The 16,440-nt window shown below is 41.3% G+C and overlaps 1 protein-coding gene and 1 pseudogene across 3 annotated transcripts in view; one reads left to right on the forward strand and one right to left on the reverse strand.

The window, feature by feature from the left end:
- Window positions 1–5,670: 5,670 nt before the first annotated feature.
- LOC115728425 lies at window positions 5,671–8,151 on the reverse strand (annotated as a pseudogene).
- A 5,111-nt stretch (window positions 8,152–13,262) lies between these two features.
- The window catches only part of LOC115728424 (tropinone reductase 1-like), a 32,192-nt gene continuing 29,014 nt past the window's right edge, over window positions 13,263–16,440 (forward strand). Inside the window, exons 1-5 of one of the 3 annotated variants that reach the window (XM_030658755.2) lie at window positions 13,263–13,502; window positions 13,599–13,806; window positions 14,869–15,085; window positions 15,157–15,263; window positions 15,590–15,943. In XM_030658755.2, the coding sequence (XP_030514615.1) occupies window positions 13,414–13,502; window positions 13,599–13,806; window positions 14,869–15,085; window positions 15,157–15,263; window positions 15,590–15,760 (792 nt within the window). In that variant the 5' untranslated portion in view covers window positions 13,263–13,413 and the 3' untranslated portion in view covers window positions 15,761–15,943. Of the gene's footprint in view, window positions 13,503–13,598; window positions 13,807–14,868; window positions 15,086–15,156; window positions 15,264–15,589; window positions 15,944–16,440 lie in introns of those variants that run through there. The other 2 variants (XM_030658757.2, XM_030658756.2) reach the window with 2 other exon arrangements.

A 16,440-nucleotide genomic window follows, 5' to 3' on the forward strand; every position in this document is an offset into this window, starting at 1 on the left:
CGTGGCATCCTAAGCTGCTTGTAAGTTTTATTTAAGCAATAGAAGAAAGAGAAAATATATATTTTTTAAAAATAGAAAACAAAATGAAAAAAGTTTGCATTAAAAAAAGAAGAAGAAAGAGGCACGTTGTACCCAGCAAGAACCGAGGTCCCTTGCAAGGGCCAGCTATCATAGTCCGATGGTGGCTAAGGGTGGCCATGACCATGGTGATGGTTGGCTGGGCTAGTGCGATCCAAGGTGAGCCAAATATTGCTATTGTCGCGCAGCCCTAGCAACGATTGGCTCGAGGTTGCTCGACCCGCTTCAGCCGGCCATCTCTCTTTAACTCTCTCTTTATCTGATTTTCACTTTCTATCTTTGGGTGCTTGTGTACTTCGATTGGAGGCAACTTTCTAACATAGAGACTAATTTGAACATAATAAACGTAGTTGAGGGATCATATTGGCCGAAAAAAAGTAAATGAAAGAAGGAAAGATTTGAGGCTTCCGCCCCTATAAATTCACTTCCTTCCTCGACATCACTTGCCCTTTATGCAGAGCAGCATAGGAAGAATAAATTGGTTTTCACAATTTCTCATTTTCCAGAAACAGGATGAACAAGCCAGCCAATTGAGCGATCCGATGATCTCACGGGACTCCATGGACGGGACTGGCGTTTCTTCCCCGTTTCTCCCTTCGTCTTGGCAGCGGTCAGGAAAGGAAGTTGCTAACTTGTGACGCAAGCCTCGTCATTTGTTTAAGTAGCAAAAGCGACAAGGGTTGTTAATTGTCATCTCATCTGGCGGGTGATGGGTGTCTATCAAGAACAGCAATGGAATAATAGGACTTTAACAGTAAGTAATTACTCCTCTCAACGTTGCTTATGAATATAATATAGGGATAGGTGATTAGGTTTGGCGGAAAAATTTAATGGGTTCAAACCTAATGATCTAGATAAAATAAGGATGTACACCTGCAAAAGGGTTCTTAACAAACCACTCAGTCCTACTTTCTATGCCTGCATAAATACATACATGAAGGGCCATAATGGAATCAACAATAGTAGGAATTAATTAATTTTTGTACATTGCTAGGAATAGCTGATTAGGTTGGATGGAAAATCAAGGGATTCAAACCTAATGATCTAGATAAAATAAGAATATTCACAGTCACACTTTCCGCAAGAATATATGTGTATTTCAAAAGTTACATATAGTGCTCTTTTTTCTTTTTTTTTTCACATAGCACTCAAGATGTGGAAAATATTCTTCAAAGAATGATTGGTCGTCTAGAAATTTTAGTAAACTCTAATTGATTGGACGTTTGTGATAATTTCCCCCCAAGAAAGTCCTTCATGAGCAAAACAACATTTCATTATCTTGACCGATACCACGAACTTGGGTTTGAATAACCAGTAGAAAGTTACAATCCACTCGTTTTTTTTTTTTTTTTTTTTTTTTTTCTTATGATTGAGGTTCCGCGCGGCCGGCGAGCTTCGCTCAACACGGCGGTGGAGCACGACTAGTCCTTGGGAGGGGCTAGCGCAGGAGCCCACCACCACGACCCCCCACTTAAGATACCGGCGTCAAGGAGTTTTGAACCTAGGACCTCTCGTGAAAGGAACCGAACTCAAACCAACTCGGCCACCGATCGGTGGGTTACAATCCACTCGTTTTCATAATTGTACAAGTTGGTTTTTTTTTAGGGGGGGAGGTCAAAATAGTTGTACAAGTTATTATGGGGGCGTATGTGCATGGCGTGTCCCCCATACGAAAAAAAATGCGATGGACTATTATGGAAAAATAACGGATAATGACAAATCGAGAATTCGATATTAGTGGAGCGAGACACAAAATTCTCATAAAAACTATATATACAAGCATTTTTATTTTTATTTTTATAATTGTTTGCCCAAATGATAGGGAATTTTTGGAACGAGGGGACTAGAGCCACCACCAACCCCTAGTCCGCGAATGGATATATGTATAGCGCCAAGTATGATGCCATTTATAGCACACAAGCCAATAATAATTGATTATTTACACAATGTCATCGCTGTTACATGATGTATTCGTCACACAAAATACTTTTTTTCTTATAAGGAAGGTTGGCGTGATCAATATCTTCGGCGAATCGAATTCACATTAACTGAGTGCATCCGATACAGCTCGAGATAGAGAGAGATAGGGGCCTCGGCCGTTGCCCGGTATCCAAGTTAAAGTAAGGCATAGCAGGAACAACCCCATGTTCGACCGACATTAGCTTGAAAAGTCGCCAGAAGCAGACCATAGAGAGATTTCAAACTCCACAAACGAGGAAATTAATCATTAAACTCTTCTCGTATAAACCCATAATGCGGTCCAATGGTCAAACTTGGCTGGTTTTCTTTTATAATGCGCGGTGACTTTACAGTCGCCCACTTCCGTCTCAATCTTTGGAATGTACTGAAATTTTGAAAGCAGCCACTCCTATCAATAATTTCTGAAGAAAATGTTCGAGTCTTCCTCGACGTAAGATCTCGAGATTTTATAAGGTTACTGCCAGCTATTCACTTTGAACAAAACTAGATAGGGGTCAAGAATATGAAATTGGTAAGACCACCATTAACTGTTCTAAAACTTTAAATTAATATATAAAAGTGTGATGTAATATTTAAATTTTCATGCTTCAATATAACTAATTTATTAACCCTGGTGGTAGGGCACTTTTTTTTGGTTGCCTGTTTTGTCCTGCCTCACATATTTTCAATGCTGTCTAGATTTTTCTATTGATCGAGTTGCAAAATTGAGAATCATTTATACATTGTTCTTTGCTCAGGAGGATTCCGCTCCACGCGTTACTTAGTTTTACTTGGATTTTCTTGCACAACTAGCTGGCAAGCCGGTGCTCCGACCGAATCACATGTTTTGCAAATGTAGATTTTCGTGAATTTCGATAACACAATTGAATATCTTAATGCAAGTGTCCTTGTACGAAATTACTTTATTGCGATAATGTTGCCAGGTAAGTTCACTTCCTTCGGTCGGAAAGTCGCCAATAGCTAAGTATTTTTTTTTTTTTAAAAGTATCATGGTTCGCAAAGAGCATACTTTTTGAAATATGATTCGATGGTAGCTTCATGATTCTTTAACCTGAAATACGAAATCAATTCAACTTACAAGATTACATACATGTATGAAAAGTAAATTGATAATTTAACTAAATTTATGATATTAGCTAGCTATCTCGTTTTACTGTAAGCGTTTCTTATTTAAATCATTGAAAATATCGATATTTTACTTTCTTCATTAATTAGTCAAGATGGAAGAGTATGTCTTTTCTCAATCATTTGGAAGAGCCAAGTTTATAAAATCCGTTGGTATTTTGTTGATAGTTTCCCACTCTTGCTTTCTGGACGGTGTCGGGGTGGTGAGGCATGTCGGTTATCAGAAAGATCCTCCGTGAGCTATGCGACACCAATTGAGTTCATAGATAGTTTAGTCTTAGGTTTGGAATTGCTGTATTTGGCATAGAGGTAGAGAGAATCTCAGTGGAAGATGTTCTTGTCACACCCTTGATCCTACAAGAACAAGGCAATGACACGGCCATCCTTTCTCTCAAAGGATGCAGCCTCAAAAATAACACTGCTCAACCCGATATCGATATATATACATTCACATATATACGATAAAAAGGTCTTGCGGTTATAGTAATAGAGCTTTCTAAAAATCTTCAAACAGACCTATACATACATTCATCAAAAGAGCTATCTCTAAAGCTCAACACACCTACGTACACTTTGTAGCAAAAATTCCCCTACCCAAAAATCCTTCAGCTAACGTTATTTTCGCGTTCTACCGGCGACTCGCCGAACCCGAAAACAAATGAAATGGAAGGAGTGAGCTAACACGGCTCGATGAGTAATACATTTCTTCTAAGCGGATCGAACAATCACTATGCATACTTAATATTCAAAATGTAAGATATTACATCAAGTTCGAAACATATCAAACCTTTATGATGAAAACCAGTTATATATTATCTTAACATAATATATTCATAGCAAAAGTATTCGTATCGGATAATAACATCGAAGCATACATCAATGGTCTAATTTCACTGATCAATCTCGTCAAAACACATATCGATGGTCTATCCATCGACTAATCTCATTAAATCATATGCCAATGGTCTATCCATTGGCCAATCTCATGCTCAAGATTCTAACCATGGTCACGTATAACGCCCGTGACAAAAGACGACCAAGATTCCCCCCTTGGCAAGGTCTCCACCTACAATGCCGGTGGCTCGGCCCACAAGGATATCCTAACTAGTATGCGCATACCCACAAACCCTTCAACCGGGTCCACGGTTATCTTGAGCACCACAAAATCAAACAACAACATCCTCCTCATCACCAGAATATAGCAGAATCAACTCAAAACCAGTAGCACAAATCGTTTGCAAACCGTATCAATTAGAACAAAACAACAGTAAATGTTCGATCCTGTTTTATGCAACGAATAATGCTATTTTCTCCAATCATAACATACTTAGTATTATCATTTTTAAAATATGAGTACAAATACAAAGAAAAAATGGTATCACTCACCCGACAATGCCAAGAGCAAAATATAAAGCTTACTCGGATCGACACGTTCGAAATCCTATCAAATATATGAAAAATGGTATTAAAACTAAGTAATATGCTACCCAAAAGCATAACTCGAAAGAAAGAGGCTTATTTGTCGCTAAAGCGACACCCACGCACCAACAAAACGATCTCCTATAGCGGACATGCATGTTGTCCTACATGCGCAGCTTGCGCTACTAACTTAAATGGACCGTAACTCCCTCACCCGAGCTCCGATTTAGACAAACTTGCAGTCTAAAGAAAGGTCTTTTAATGTACTACAAAAGCCCCAACACGGCTTGACTAGAATCTATTCGAAAATTAGCAAAAATGGCCGCAACAGTTCTGGTCGCGTACTGTTTACTGCGCGCGTCGAAATCTCTCGGGCCATAACTTCCTCCACCGAACTCCGTTTCAAACCATCTTACTGTCCACGCGAAGCTTGTTCAACGTACTACAAAAGTCTCAACATAGCCAACCTCAGCCGATAACTAGAAACTAGCGAAATCAGGCCTCGAAGTCTACTGTTCGCGCTGTACTGTAGCGCACCAGAAATGAAAATCTTGTTCCGAGTAAACCGTAGTGTCAAATTAAGATCTGTCGAATCCTACGGGTCCGTAACATCCTAAAGTTTCATTCCCAAGCAAAAACGCAGCCAATCATCGATGAGATCAGACACAACAGCTCAGTTTCCCCAAAAATCCCAATCTTGCCCTAAATCCGAAAAATCACTCAAATAGGAGGGACGAGAGGTGCGAGCCCTTACCTAGCGCTGCGACACGTAGTGAAATGAATGCGGCGAGGAGTTCGTGGTGGGTGGCGCGCGCACGTGAGTTCTTTCTTTTTCCTTTCCTCCTTTCTCCTTTTTTCTTCTCTTCTTTCTCTCCCTTTTCCCCTTTCTGTTTTCTTTCTTTCTTCTCTTTATAGATGGAAGACTCCCGATGCCTCTTTTTGGAGAAACCATCTGCTCTCTTATTTTTTATTTATTTTTTTTATTTTTTTACTAGTGGGTCCTACCACTTGTTTTGACCTAGTCAAAAAAACTCAAATATTACAGTTACGGTAGGGAGAATCTTTGGGGTGTAAGCCCCATTTAACGATCGTTAATGGCTTGCAACGGATCTAAAAGCGATACTCACAGCTTCCATCATCGCTTCGAGCAGTAGGATCGTAGTTCGCAGCAGATGGGTCGGTGCATCCTTCGGGAACCGGAAGATTAATTTGTTGCGCCGCTTTCCCTGCACCGAAAGCAAGAACAATTGAACGCTTTAAGTTATTGTTCTTCCCAAATCTTCATTGCTGCTGTCATCCTACATCCAGAGCCAAATCTTCGACCATGTCCTTCTAGGATAAAGAGGATCTAACCATAGAAACTCCCGTTCTGAACGGCATCCTCGTTCGCATCCCCAAGGGCGGCCTCCTTCAAGTACTTGTCGGACAACTGCACTCTCTTCACATTCTCTTGCTCCTGTACGAGCATGTTCCCGTACTCGAGTAGCTTGTCCAGAGTCATCCTCGGCTGCTCGAAGGTCGGGGGTCCCTCTTTGGAGTTCACGAGCCTTTTTCCAACGCTTTCAACTCCAATCTCTGCAACCCATTTCCTCACTTCATCGTCATACACTCTTGCCCTGAGTGCTCCAAAGAAATCTGCAGAGCGGAAGCTGATATTAGTTCCACCTTCCCAATTTACATCCTCCATTCATCTACTGTCAAAAGTAAGAAATCTCTTCCAACAATAATCGAAGATTGCCATACCAAATAGGATAATCATCCAGGAATGTCAGTTCGCTTGCTATGTCGCACAAATGATAAGAAGACTAGAATTGAGGAAAGCCATGTTAAGATTAAGAAGAAAGCTTACCGATTGATTGACCAGGGAATGTGTCGACAAGCTTGACTATATCTTCCTTCGGGACATTGTCGGTCCTGAAAATCCCAGTGCATACGCCGATCCTGTCTTCCCGTGTGGGCGACCAGTAAAACTTCTCCATCCGGCCATCGCGAATGAGCGGGGCGTACAATGCGGAGAAGTCATTCCCGGTGACTATGATGGGAACTCGGGGGTTCTCCTCTTTGTTATACATGCCGGGAAGTTGAACGTTGGTAGGATTGTCGGCGATGTTCATGAGGGTCGCGTTCACCATCTGGTTGCTCACTGTGTATTGCGTGGTCCCACCTAGTCTTCCCGCTCCTGCGTCAAGATCGTTGATAAAGAGGCAGCACATCTTCCCTTTCCTGATGATGTCTGCTGCCTCCCGATACCTCTGTCTGATCAGCTTTGCGGGCTAACCGGCGTTCCTGCTCTCTAGTTCACCCGCACTCATCATTATGGGGCTGAAAATCCATTTCCACATAGTCGTCAATGTTTAGGTATCTCTCAGTTTTATCGAGCGAAAAGGGAATTGATGAGACTCACTTGATTCCCATTTTGGCGAACACGAGCTCGCATTGGAATGATTTTCCCTGGCCTTTGCCACCCCAAATACCCAAAATGAGAGGGACCTGTCATCAATAGAGTTAATCATGGATAGAATTTCTTTCCTCTTCAAATATGTTAAACTAACCTTGATGTTTGGGAGATTCAAGAAGTTCTTGGTTATGTGAACCACAACTTTGTCCATAAATGCAGGAGCAATGTAGAAACCATCCATGGTGTTATCAAATGCGTACCTACCGTGAGGAGTTCAGTACTCAAATCAATTGTTTGTCCTTCACTTCCATAACTAATTGAAAGACGTGGCGATGTTACGATGTACGTTACTCACTGGCGAAGACCGGTGCTGATGTAGTCGTACGAGCTCATGACGGCATAGTGAGTTCCGGTCCCCATCGGCGCTTGAAAGAGCGTGTCAACCATCCCTTTTCCTCTGGTTATGTCTTGCTGGTCAGCCGAGGTGTCGGTCACGAGCCCCCTCCATCTGTCCTTAGATGTCTGTTTCTCCTCATCATATTCTGCCACCGCCTTCAGGCTCTTGGACAACACTTTCGGGTGGTTGATCCTAGAGCACGGTTTGTTCAAGCTCCTCCCCAAGAACAGAGAGCTAGGACCCGAATTTCTCGGGTTGGCGCAGCTCGAATTTAGCTGAATCAAGGTCAGGCCCTTGTTAATACTAAGTCCCACTAAAGCAGGAGACTCAAACAGAGACATTTGTAGATCTTGTGAATACAGTATGAATTCCCTAGCTATGGAAGCTTAACTCGCTACGCGTGATCTCATAACTTCCGGAAAGATGAACAAAAAAAGGCAAATTTTCTTCAGGAGAACAGAGTGTGCTTTTCGGGCGCATGCTTGAACAGTTGAATGACCACTATGATCAAGCAAAGACGATGAAAAAGAGAAGAAAGGACGAAGTGGGTTCGGCACGTTTGATGAACTCGAGTCTGAAACTACGCACAAAGACAGGAATTGGCGGGAAAAACAGAGTACCGATGCGGTGTGGACAGCTGCGGCAGCTGGCACGGGGGCAGCCATAGATCCGCGCCGATGGAACGGCTACGATCAAAAGGGAAAGTCAACAAAGCTTAGGATTAGGAAGTAGAAGACGAAGAAGTCGAGCGTACTGTTCTTGGACGGAGAAAGAGAAGAGGAGCTTTATAGAGAGAGAGAGAGAGAGAGAGAGAGACAGAGAGATGAAATCCTGTCTGTGGACGAGGTTGCTAAGTTCCCAGCGGCCACAAGTTGGGATTTTTGGCCTGTTTTCACGTGGCAGTGGGCGACATTGACGTTGGCTTTGGATATTGAAGATTTCTCTGCACAAATTCTAGAAAAGAAGTGAAAAAAAAATGGAGGCTTCTGGGGAACTCAACTGGTGTGAGGTCAGGGTTTAAAGCTTTCCCCGGCTCCACCAGAACCATCAATCCAGTTTCGCCACAGATTTTCTCCTTCCACTTTGGCCTACCTCCATGGAAGGGGACATGAGCATGAGTACTGGTAGGATCAAGAAGAGGAAGGATCTCCATCTTTCTAGAGATAGAGGGAGCAGTCTTCGTGTTGCGGGATCATTGCCAACTAAGACTTTGATACCATGTGAGATTTTGTGAGACAATCGTCAACTCTTTTAAAAACTTAAGTTGTTAGGTGAATGTGTAGTTTAATATTTGACGTCATATCACAGCTGACCCTATTCGAAAGTTTAGTATCACATATTATGCTATATTATTCTACTCTCATATTTAAAGAAAATCAACCTGATATGAGCTCAAAAATTAGTTTGCATAAAAATAAGGATCTTCTAATTTATTTGCTCATAACCTTAGCATTGATTTTGCTTGCTGCAAAAATCAAGTTAGAGAACATTATTCTCTGGTGTGAATATTAAGAAGAACTATCTGCATAATCGAAGGGAATCTTTTTCGTGAATGATTATCTGATTTCCTTCTTTGAAGAAGGAAATATTAAATCGCTATGATCCACTGCTCTCACTTCTTTAGAGGATTTCGTGTTAGTTTGAGATTGGATTGATCCGATCATAAGCATTTTCCAAAACCTCTCCTGTCCTCTCTTTCTCTCTCTTTCTGCTAGGGTTTTCTCTCTTTCTAGCCACCACCACTTAGCTTTTTGAGCTACCCATGAGGGAGGGAGGGAGTGAGAGCTCTCTCCATCCCTGCCTCCTTCTCTTCTCTCGCCTTTCTTCCTTCCTTTTTTGTAGCATATTTTGTGTTTGATTTTCTTTTGTTTGTCTCTCTTTTGTCTCCCGATATGTACTGGGAGTTTGCATTTGTGAATAAACTCCTGTGGCTGATCTTGAGTGAACGTAAAGTGTCACACCCCAGTTCTTATAAGAATAGGGCAATGACACGGCCATCCTTTCTCTCAAAGGATGCAGCCTCAAAATGTAAAACTGCTCAACCTGATATTAATATATATATTCACATATATACGATAAAAAGGTCATGCGGTTACATGATATGAGCTTCCTATAATCTTCAAACAGACTTATACATATATTCATCAAAAGAGCTATCTCCAAAGCTCAACACACCTACGTACACTTCGTAGCAAAAATTCCCCTACCCCAAAAATCCTTCGGCTAACGTTATTCTCATGTCCTACCGGCGACTCGCTGAACCCGAAAACAAAATGAAATGGGAGGAGTGAGCTAACACGGCTCGATAAGTAATACATTTCTTTGAAGCGGATCGAACAATCACTATGTACACTTAATGTTCAAAATGTAAGGTATTTACATCAAGCTCGAAATATATCAAACATTTATGATGAAAACAAGTTATATATTATTTTAACATAATATATTTATAGCAAAAGTAGTCGTATCAGATAATAACATCGAAGCATATATCAATGGTCTAATTCCACTGATCAATCTCGTCAAAACACATATCAATGGTCTTTCCATTGACTAATATCATCAAATCATATGCCAATGGTCTATCCATTGGCCAATCTCATGCTCAAGATTCTAACCATGGTCACGTATAACGCCCGTGACAAAAGACGACCAAGATTCCCCCCTCGGCAAGGTCTCCACCTACAATGCCGGTGGCTCGGCCCACAAGGATATCCTAACTAGTATGTGCGTACCCACAAACCCTTCAACCGGGTTCACGGCTATCTTGAGCAACACAAGATCAAACAACAACATCCTCCTCATCACCAGAATATAGCAGAATCAACTCAAAACCAGTAGCACAAATCGTTTGCAAACCGTATCAATTAGAACAAAACAACAGTAAATGTTCGATTCTGTTTTATGCAACGAATAATGCTATTTTCTCCAATCATAACATACTTAGTATTATTATTTTTGAAATATGAGTTTACAAATACAAAGAAGAAATGATATCACTCACCCGACAATGCAAGGAGCAAAATATAAAGCTTACTTGGATCAACACGTTCGAAATCCTATCAAATATATGAAAAATGGTATTAAAAACTAAGTAATATGCTACCCAAAAGCATAACTCGAATGAAAGAGGCCTATTTGTCGCTAAAGCGACACCCACGCATCAACAAAACGATCTCCTATAGCAGACACGCATGTTGTCCGTTATGCGCAGCTTGCGCAACTAACTTAAACGGACCGTAACTCCCTCACCCAAGCTCCGATTTAGACAAACTTGTAGTCTAAAGAAAAATCTTTTAATGTACTACAAAAGCCCCAACATGGCTTGGCTAGAATCTATTCGAAAATTAGCAAAAATGGCCACAACAGTTCTGGTCGCGTACTGTTCACTGCACGCGTCGAAATCTCTCGAGTCATATCTTCCTCCACCGAGCTCCGATTTAAGTGATCTTATAGTCCACACGAAGCTTATTCGATGTACTACAAGATCCCTAACATGGCCAACCCCACCGATGATCAGAAACTAAAGAAATCAGCCTTCAAAGTCTGCTGTTCGCAGTGTACTGTACCACACCAGATTTGAAAAACTTGTTTCGGGCAAATCGTAAGTCCAAATCGAGTTCTGTAAAGTCCCACAGTTTCACAACACCCTAAACTATCATTCCCCCAAAGAATCTCGACTTAACGACTCCAAAATCTGACTTCGTGGTTCAATTTTTCTATAAATCCAAATTTGAGCCATAACTACGAAAACCGTTCCGATTAGGTAAACGAGGAGTGCGAGCACTTACCTAATGTGGCGGCACGTAGTGGAACAAGCTCGACGTGGTGTCCGTGGCGAGTGGCGCACACGCGCGATCCTTTCTCCTATTTTTTTTCCCTCTCCCCCTTCTCCTTCTTTCTTTCTTCTTTTTCTTCTTCTTCTCCTTTATGTACGTGAGCCGTGGAACAGAAGACTCAAGAAGCCCCTTTTTTTTTATTATTTATTATTATTACTTTAAAGGTGGGTTCCACCACCTTTTTGACCTAGTAAAATAAACAAGTATTACATGAAGACTGATTCGGCCATTCGTTTGATCAACAACCAGTGAGGAGGATGTTCGCGATGTCGCTCCACGTTCCACAACGTCTTCAAGATTAAGCTGCTCTCCTCTTCTGATTTAGATTTGGGTCAAGTTTTGGGGTTTTACTCTCTCAAACTAGACTCACATATAAATTCAAAGTTCCTTACATGTATTTGATCTATGTTTTTTTAACATATTGATATTAGTGTCTTTGCAAGGTGACAGTGATGAGGACTTCGATCCTAAATGCACAACATAAGTCGTTGCAAATGGAGCAGAATAGCTTGGGGTGTGCTTATCACTCGAATCGATGATCCCACCGTCGAACGATTGCTATAATAGCTTTGTTCTTAAAAATGAGAGTATGATGTTAGCTGTAGACTATGTTTTGTTATGTGCTTTTAAGTTTTTGCTTTGTTTCGCAGCTATTTGAGAGTTGGAAGGCTTCTATGTACCTTTCAAATATTCTGATATATGAATGGCATCTTTTGAAAAAAAAAAAATACATAAAACCCGGTGGGTTGACTTGGGGTTGACCTCATTTTGGGGAGAGTATCCATGTGAGAATAAATGAATTGTATCCAATAGTGGATTGGTTAGCTCGTTTCCCTTTTCTTTCCTTTCACATTTTCATTTTCATTTTCATTTTTCAAAATAACACTTTAACATTCAAGCCAGTTATCAATAGTTTTCCCCTTGCGATCAAAAGCTAAAAAACAGTGAAATGCTTGCTTGTTGACATGGCGATAGACAGTGCGAAGGAGTTATTGCGCTACACATACGTTGGTATATAGGCTACACGCAATTAGATGATTTTTTTTTTGTAAATTGTCAAAGGGAAAACGACATTAGAAATGCCATAATTTCGTGCGACGCTTATTTTAATGTCAAAACATTTCGCTCGAGTGCCACTTCTATGAAGACATTGTTGGGAAATTATGCCCATTAAGGGCAAGATTAATTACTGCATTTATTGTGATATTGATTGCAATAATTAAGGGCAGATTTAATTTCCTATCCAATGCCTTGAGAGAGACAATGCATCTTCTCAATATCTTCAAAACCTACGAATTATCAGACAAAACGCTCTCAAAAACTCTCTCGGTGAAAAACTCTCTTGAAAAACGATTGATTGGTGGATCCGGGTCGTTTTCTCACCGACAATTGGGGCTCTTAATTTGTGGCTATCGAGGTATGTTTATTCTACGCGATATACTTCTCCGATCAGTGATTCAAGATGATTCTAGGATATGCAATTTAGTGTAATTTGCTGTGTATATGTACGTATATGTATTGGGATCCGTTCCCTACAAACATGATTACTCACTTTACTGTCAAAACTTCATCACGTTTACGATGTTTTGTTCCCTTTTTTCATATGTCAATTTTCTGCATACAAGTAGAAGAACAATGATAGATATAGCCCATCCGGCTCCAATCCATGGAGACGCATATGAATCCGGATGGACAAATCATGGAGATACCCAAATCCCAAATCAGACTTGGGTATTCTCGCCAAAAAAACAGGGGAAGGAAACATCGCCTATGGTTACTGTTCTTTGGAATCTGTCATCAGTCACCTCTTAGCCGCTTGAAGTTGCTCCCTTCGTTCCTAGCATTTGCATCTTTGCCTTTGGAAGCCGATTGTCCTCCAGCATTTACGAAACTCCAGAGCTGTCCACGAAATATTATTTTACACTTACCCAAATTGATGCCTTGTCAGCAGCATTTACAAAACTGCTGTTCACGATATTGTTATTTTACACTTACCCAAATTGATGCCTCGACCCTCGACTTTGTCATTTCATGTCTGGACTCATCAGGTGGTTTTTGCCTAGCTTTGCCAATGGGCATTGAATTGCTTTCTCTTCCCCATTTCTTGACCCGAGAATCATTTGGCCCTCTAGATAAAGTTCACTAGTAAGGGAGACGAAAACACGGAGGAAGAAATCATGGGAAGTGCTGATGCGAGCTTCAACGACAGAAGGTGGTCGCTGAAAGGCAAGACCGCTTTGGTCACCGGGGGAACCAGAGGGATTGGGTCAATCTCAGTTTTTATTTTCAATCTGTGTCACCATTTACGTATAACTCCAGCATGTTTTCATTTCAAGTGTTGATCACTCTGTCTGTCGATCAGGTACGCGATCGTAGAAGAGCTGGCAGGGCTCGGCGCGAGGGTTCACACGTGCTCTCGCAGCGAGAAAGAGCTCAATGAGCGAGTGGAAGAGTGGCAGGGTAAAGGGTTTCTAGTGAGCAGTTCGGTTTGCGACCTCACTTGCAGTGCCCAAAAGGAAGATCTGATTAAGACTGTCTCCTCTGTTTTTGATGGCAAACTGAACATTCTGGTTGGTAACCCTTCGTCTAGGAGTTGCTATGGAAGCAACTTTTGTCTCGGTCCATCTCTTGTTTAAGTCTAGCAAGTACTAGAAGTCTTTAGTTCAATTGGTTTGTGGTTTTGGCTATACAATGAAGGACAATTATGCCAATTCTCGTTTAATATCTACTGCTTTGATAGTGTCGTGTACTGGGCAACTTCTCTTTCTGATGCTCTGGTTTCCTGTTCAAGTAACGTCAGTGATCCCATGAAATGCATCCATAAACATAGGAAATTCCATAACTAGTCAGGCGCTACTTATTAAATAACAAATCAAATGTAATTAAGTTTACATTTGATTTAAGAATCCGGTCTCAGTTTGAAAGGTCAGTCTCATTTGTACTATTGCAATGGGTTCTGGATGTTAGAGTTGGTGAATACTTCGGGACCCTTATTTCTCATACAAGCCACGTCCATGTGAGCTTAGGGAAATCGAAGTATGAACCGACGACATGTGATCTCTGTGCATGGAATGTTGGGAGTCCCGTTGCTCGGACAGGCAGGGGTTCCGCTCCCCGGTGAGCGGGCAGAGGCTCAGGGGCAGCGCCCCCAGAAATAATATCGGGTTTTTAGGCTTGTGTTTTAAGTTGGCCCATTTGTTGTGGGATCAAAGAGATTCGGATAGGCTTGGGCTTTGTGCCCATTTTAAGTCTTATATATTGTACTTGTACGAGAGATCATTGTTAGGTGTGGTTGTGATTGTAAACCTAAATATCATAGTGGAATCTCTTTGAAGGACGTAACCCTATTTCTGAGGTGAATCTGGGTAAACTCGTGTGTCATCTTTTTCTATTTTATATTGTGATTGTTCTGATTCGGTTTAAGATATAAACTAGATATATTGGATTAATCAGCGAAAGGTCCTGTAGCTGACGCAAATCCAATCTCCAGATTGACATTGTTTTAGCTGTGCTGAATCATTAGACAATGGATGTTTAACCTTTAATTCGATATTCTGCTACTACTGCCCTCATTCAATTTACTCGTTGTCTTGTTACCGAGCTCTGTTGTGATGCTAGTCCGGCTAATGCAGGTGAACAATGCGGCGACACTTGTTCTTAAGAGAGCACTGGATCACACACCGGAGGACTGCTCTTACGTGTTGAAAACCAACCTTGAGTCCCCTTACCATCTGTGCCAACTCGCACATCCGCTCCTGAAAGCTTCAGGAGACGGCAACATTGTGTTTATCTCCTCAGTTGCCGGTCTACGAGCTCTGCCTGCACTCTCAATGTACTCTGCTTCCAAAGGTACGATGATGCTTTCGTCCAGGCTCTACCTTACTCTGCACAAAGCTCATGAAATCACGTCGGTATTCCAGGTGCTATCAATCAGCTAACAAAGAACTTGGCATGTGAATGGGCCAAAGACAATATCCGGATCAACACCGTCGCTCCGTGGGGCGTGAAAACAACCATTGCGAAACCTGTAAAAGTCTTCCTGTTCTCTCCTTCTGGATTGCATGTGTGCTTTATAATGACGACCCTGCCAATATTTCTGTTCATCTTAAGCTGCTGAGATAGAACTCATCCTCCCGACACATTGGCCTAGTGAGACAAAACACAGGAAACTGATTAACACTGAAGCAGGCACTGAAATGAGAAGCATAACATATGATATAACGACTTTTTCGACATCCAATTACCCAAAATAGGGATCATAGGATCATGGACTGATGGTATTATGTTAAAAGTTTCAACACAACTCTTTTTGCAGTGCTTCAACTTTACTGTCATTGAACATTTACCATTCAGGATCCGGAAATCAGAGAGGAGTTCATGAAGCTGATTGCGCAAACGCCTCTCCGTCGGTTGGGAGAGCCTAAGGAGATCTCGTCCATGGTCGCGTTTCTTTGCCTTTCTGCGGCTTCATATGTCACGGGGCAGGTCATTAGTGTGGATGGTGGTTATACAGCGGGCTCCTAAGCCAAGTCAGACAATCGTCTCCGTTCCTAAGTCAACTACCTCTCAATTCAATAAACTCTATTCTGTAGCGGAAAACTATGGTTGGGCAAGATGCAGTTGAACAAAACCTGAAGGTTACAGTCAATAAATTGTTCAACTTTCTTTTAGGTCTAAATCGGAGACATCCGTCGTATTGATTGCTGACCTTATCTGAGCTTTCACGCGTTGTTTAAGTATCATGTTGGTCTCTGGCGAACATGACTTCGCCTCGTGAATCTTTCCAATAAAGTTTGGTGACTTTGCAAATCGATCCTGGATTTCTTGAGTAATCATGAATTCTTGATTGGCTTATTACCTTAGGCACAAGTTAATGGCCTGACGAAAATAGAAGTTGGTGTCTTTCCATCTAATGCATACACAACAGCGACTTCGACATTTGCTTTATGTGATTACAGCACATTGACCCTTTATCTTGCCGTAAGATCTTGCAAGCCAAAGATATTATCTTCATATTGTTTTCTAGATATAACCCAAGTTTCGGGAGGCTAGTATCAAACATTCTCATTAGATCTCAAGTTGACTCTAACTATTTACATATTGGAAAGAGATCCTCCATTCAATTTACGCTCACGTTAGGTGCCTCAATGATCTTAACCATTGATTTCTGTAAAAATTATTAATTTTGAAAATTATCATCCAAT

This window comes from Rhodamnia argentea, chromosome 7 (genome assembly GCF_020921035.1).
Source record: "Rhodamnia argentea isolate NSW1041297 chromosome 7, ASM2092103v1, whole genome shotgun sequence".
NCBI lineage: Eukaryota > Viridiplantae > Streptophyta > Magnoliopsida > Myrtales > Myrtaceae > Rhodamnia > Rhodamnia argentea.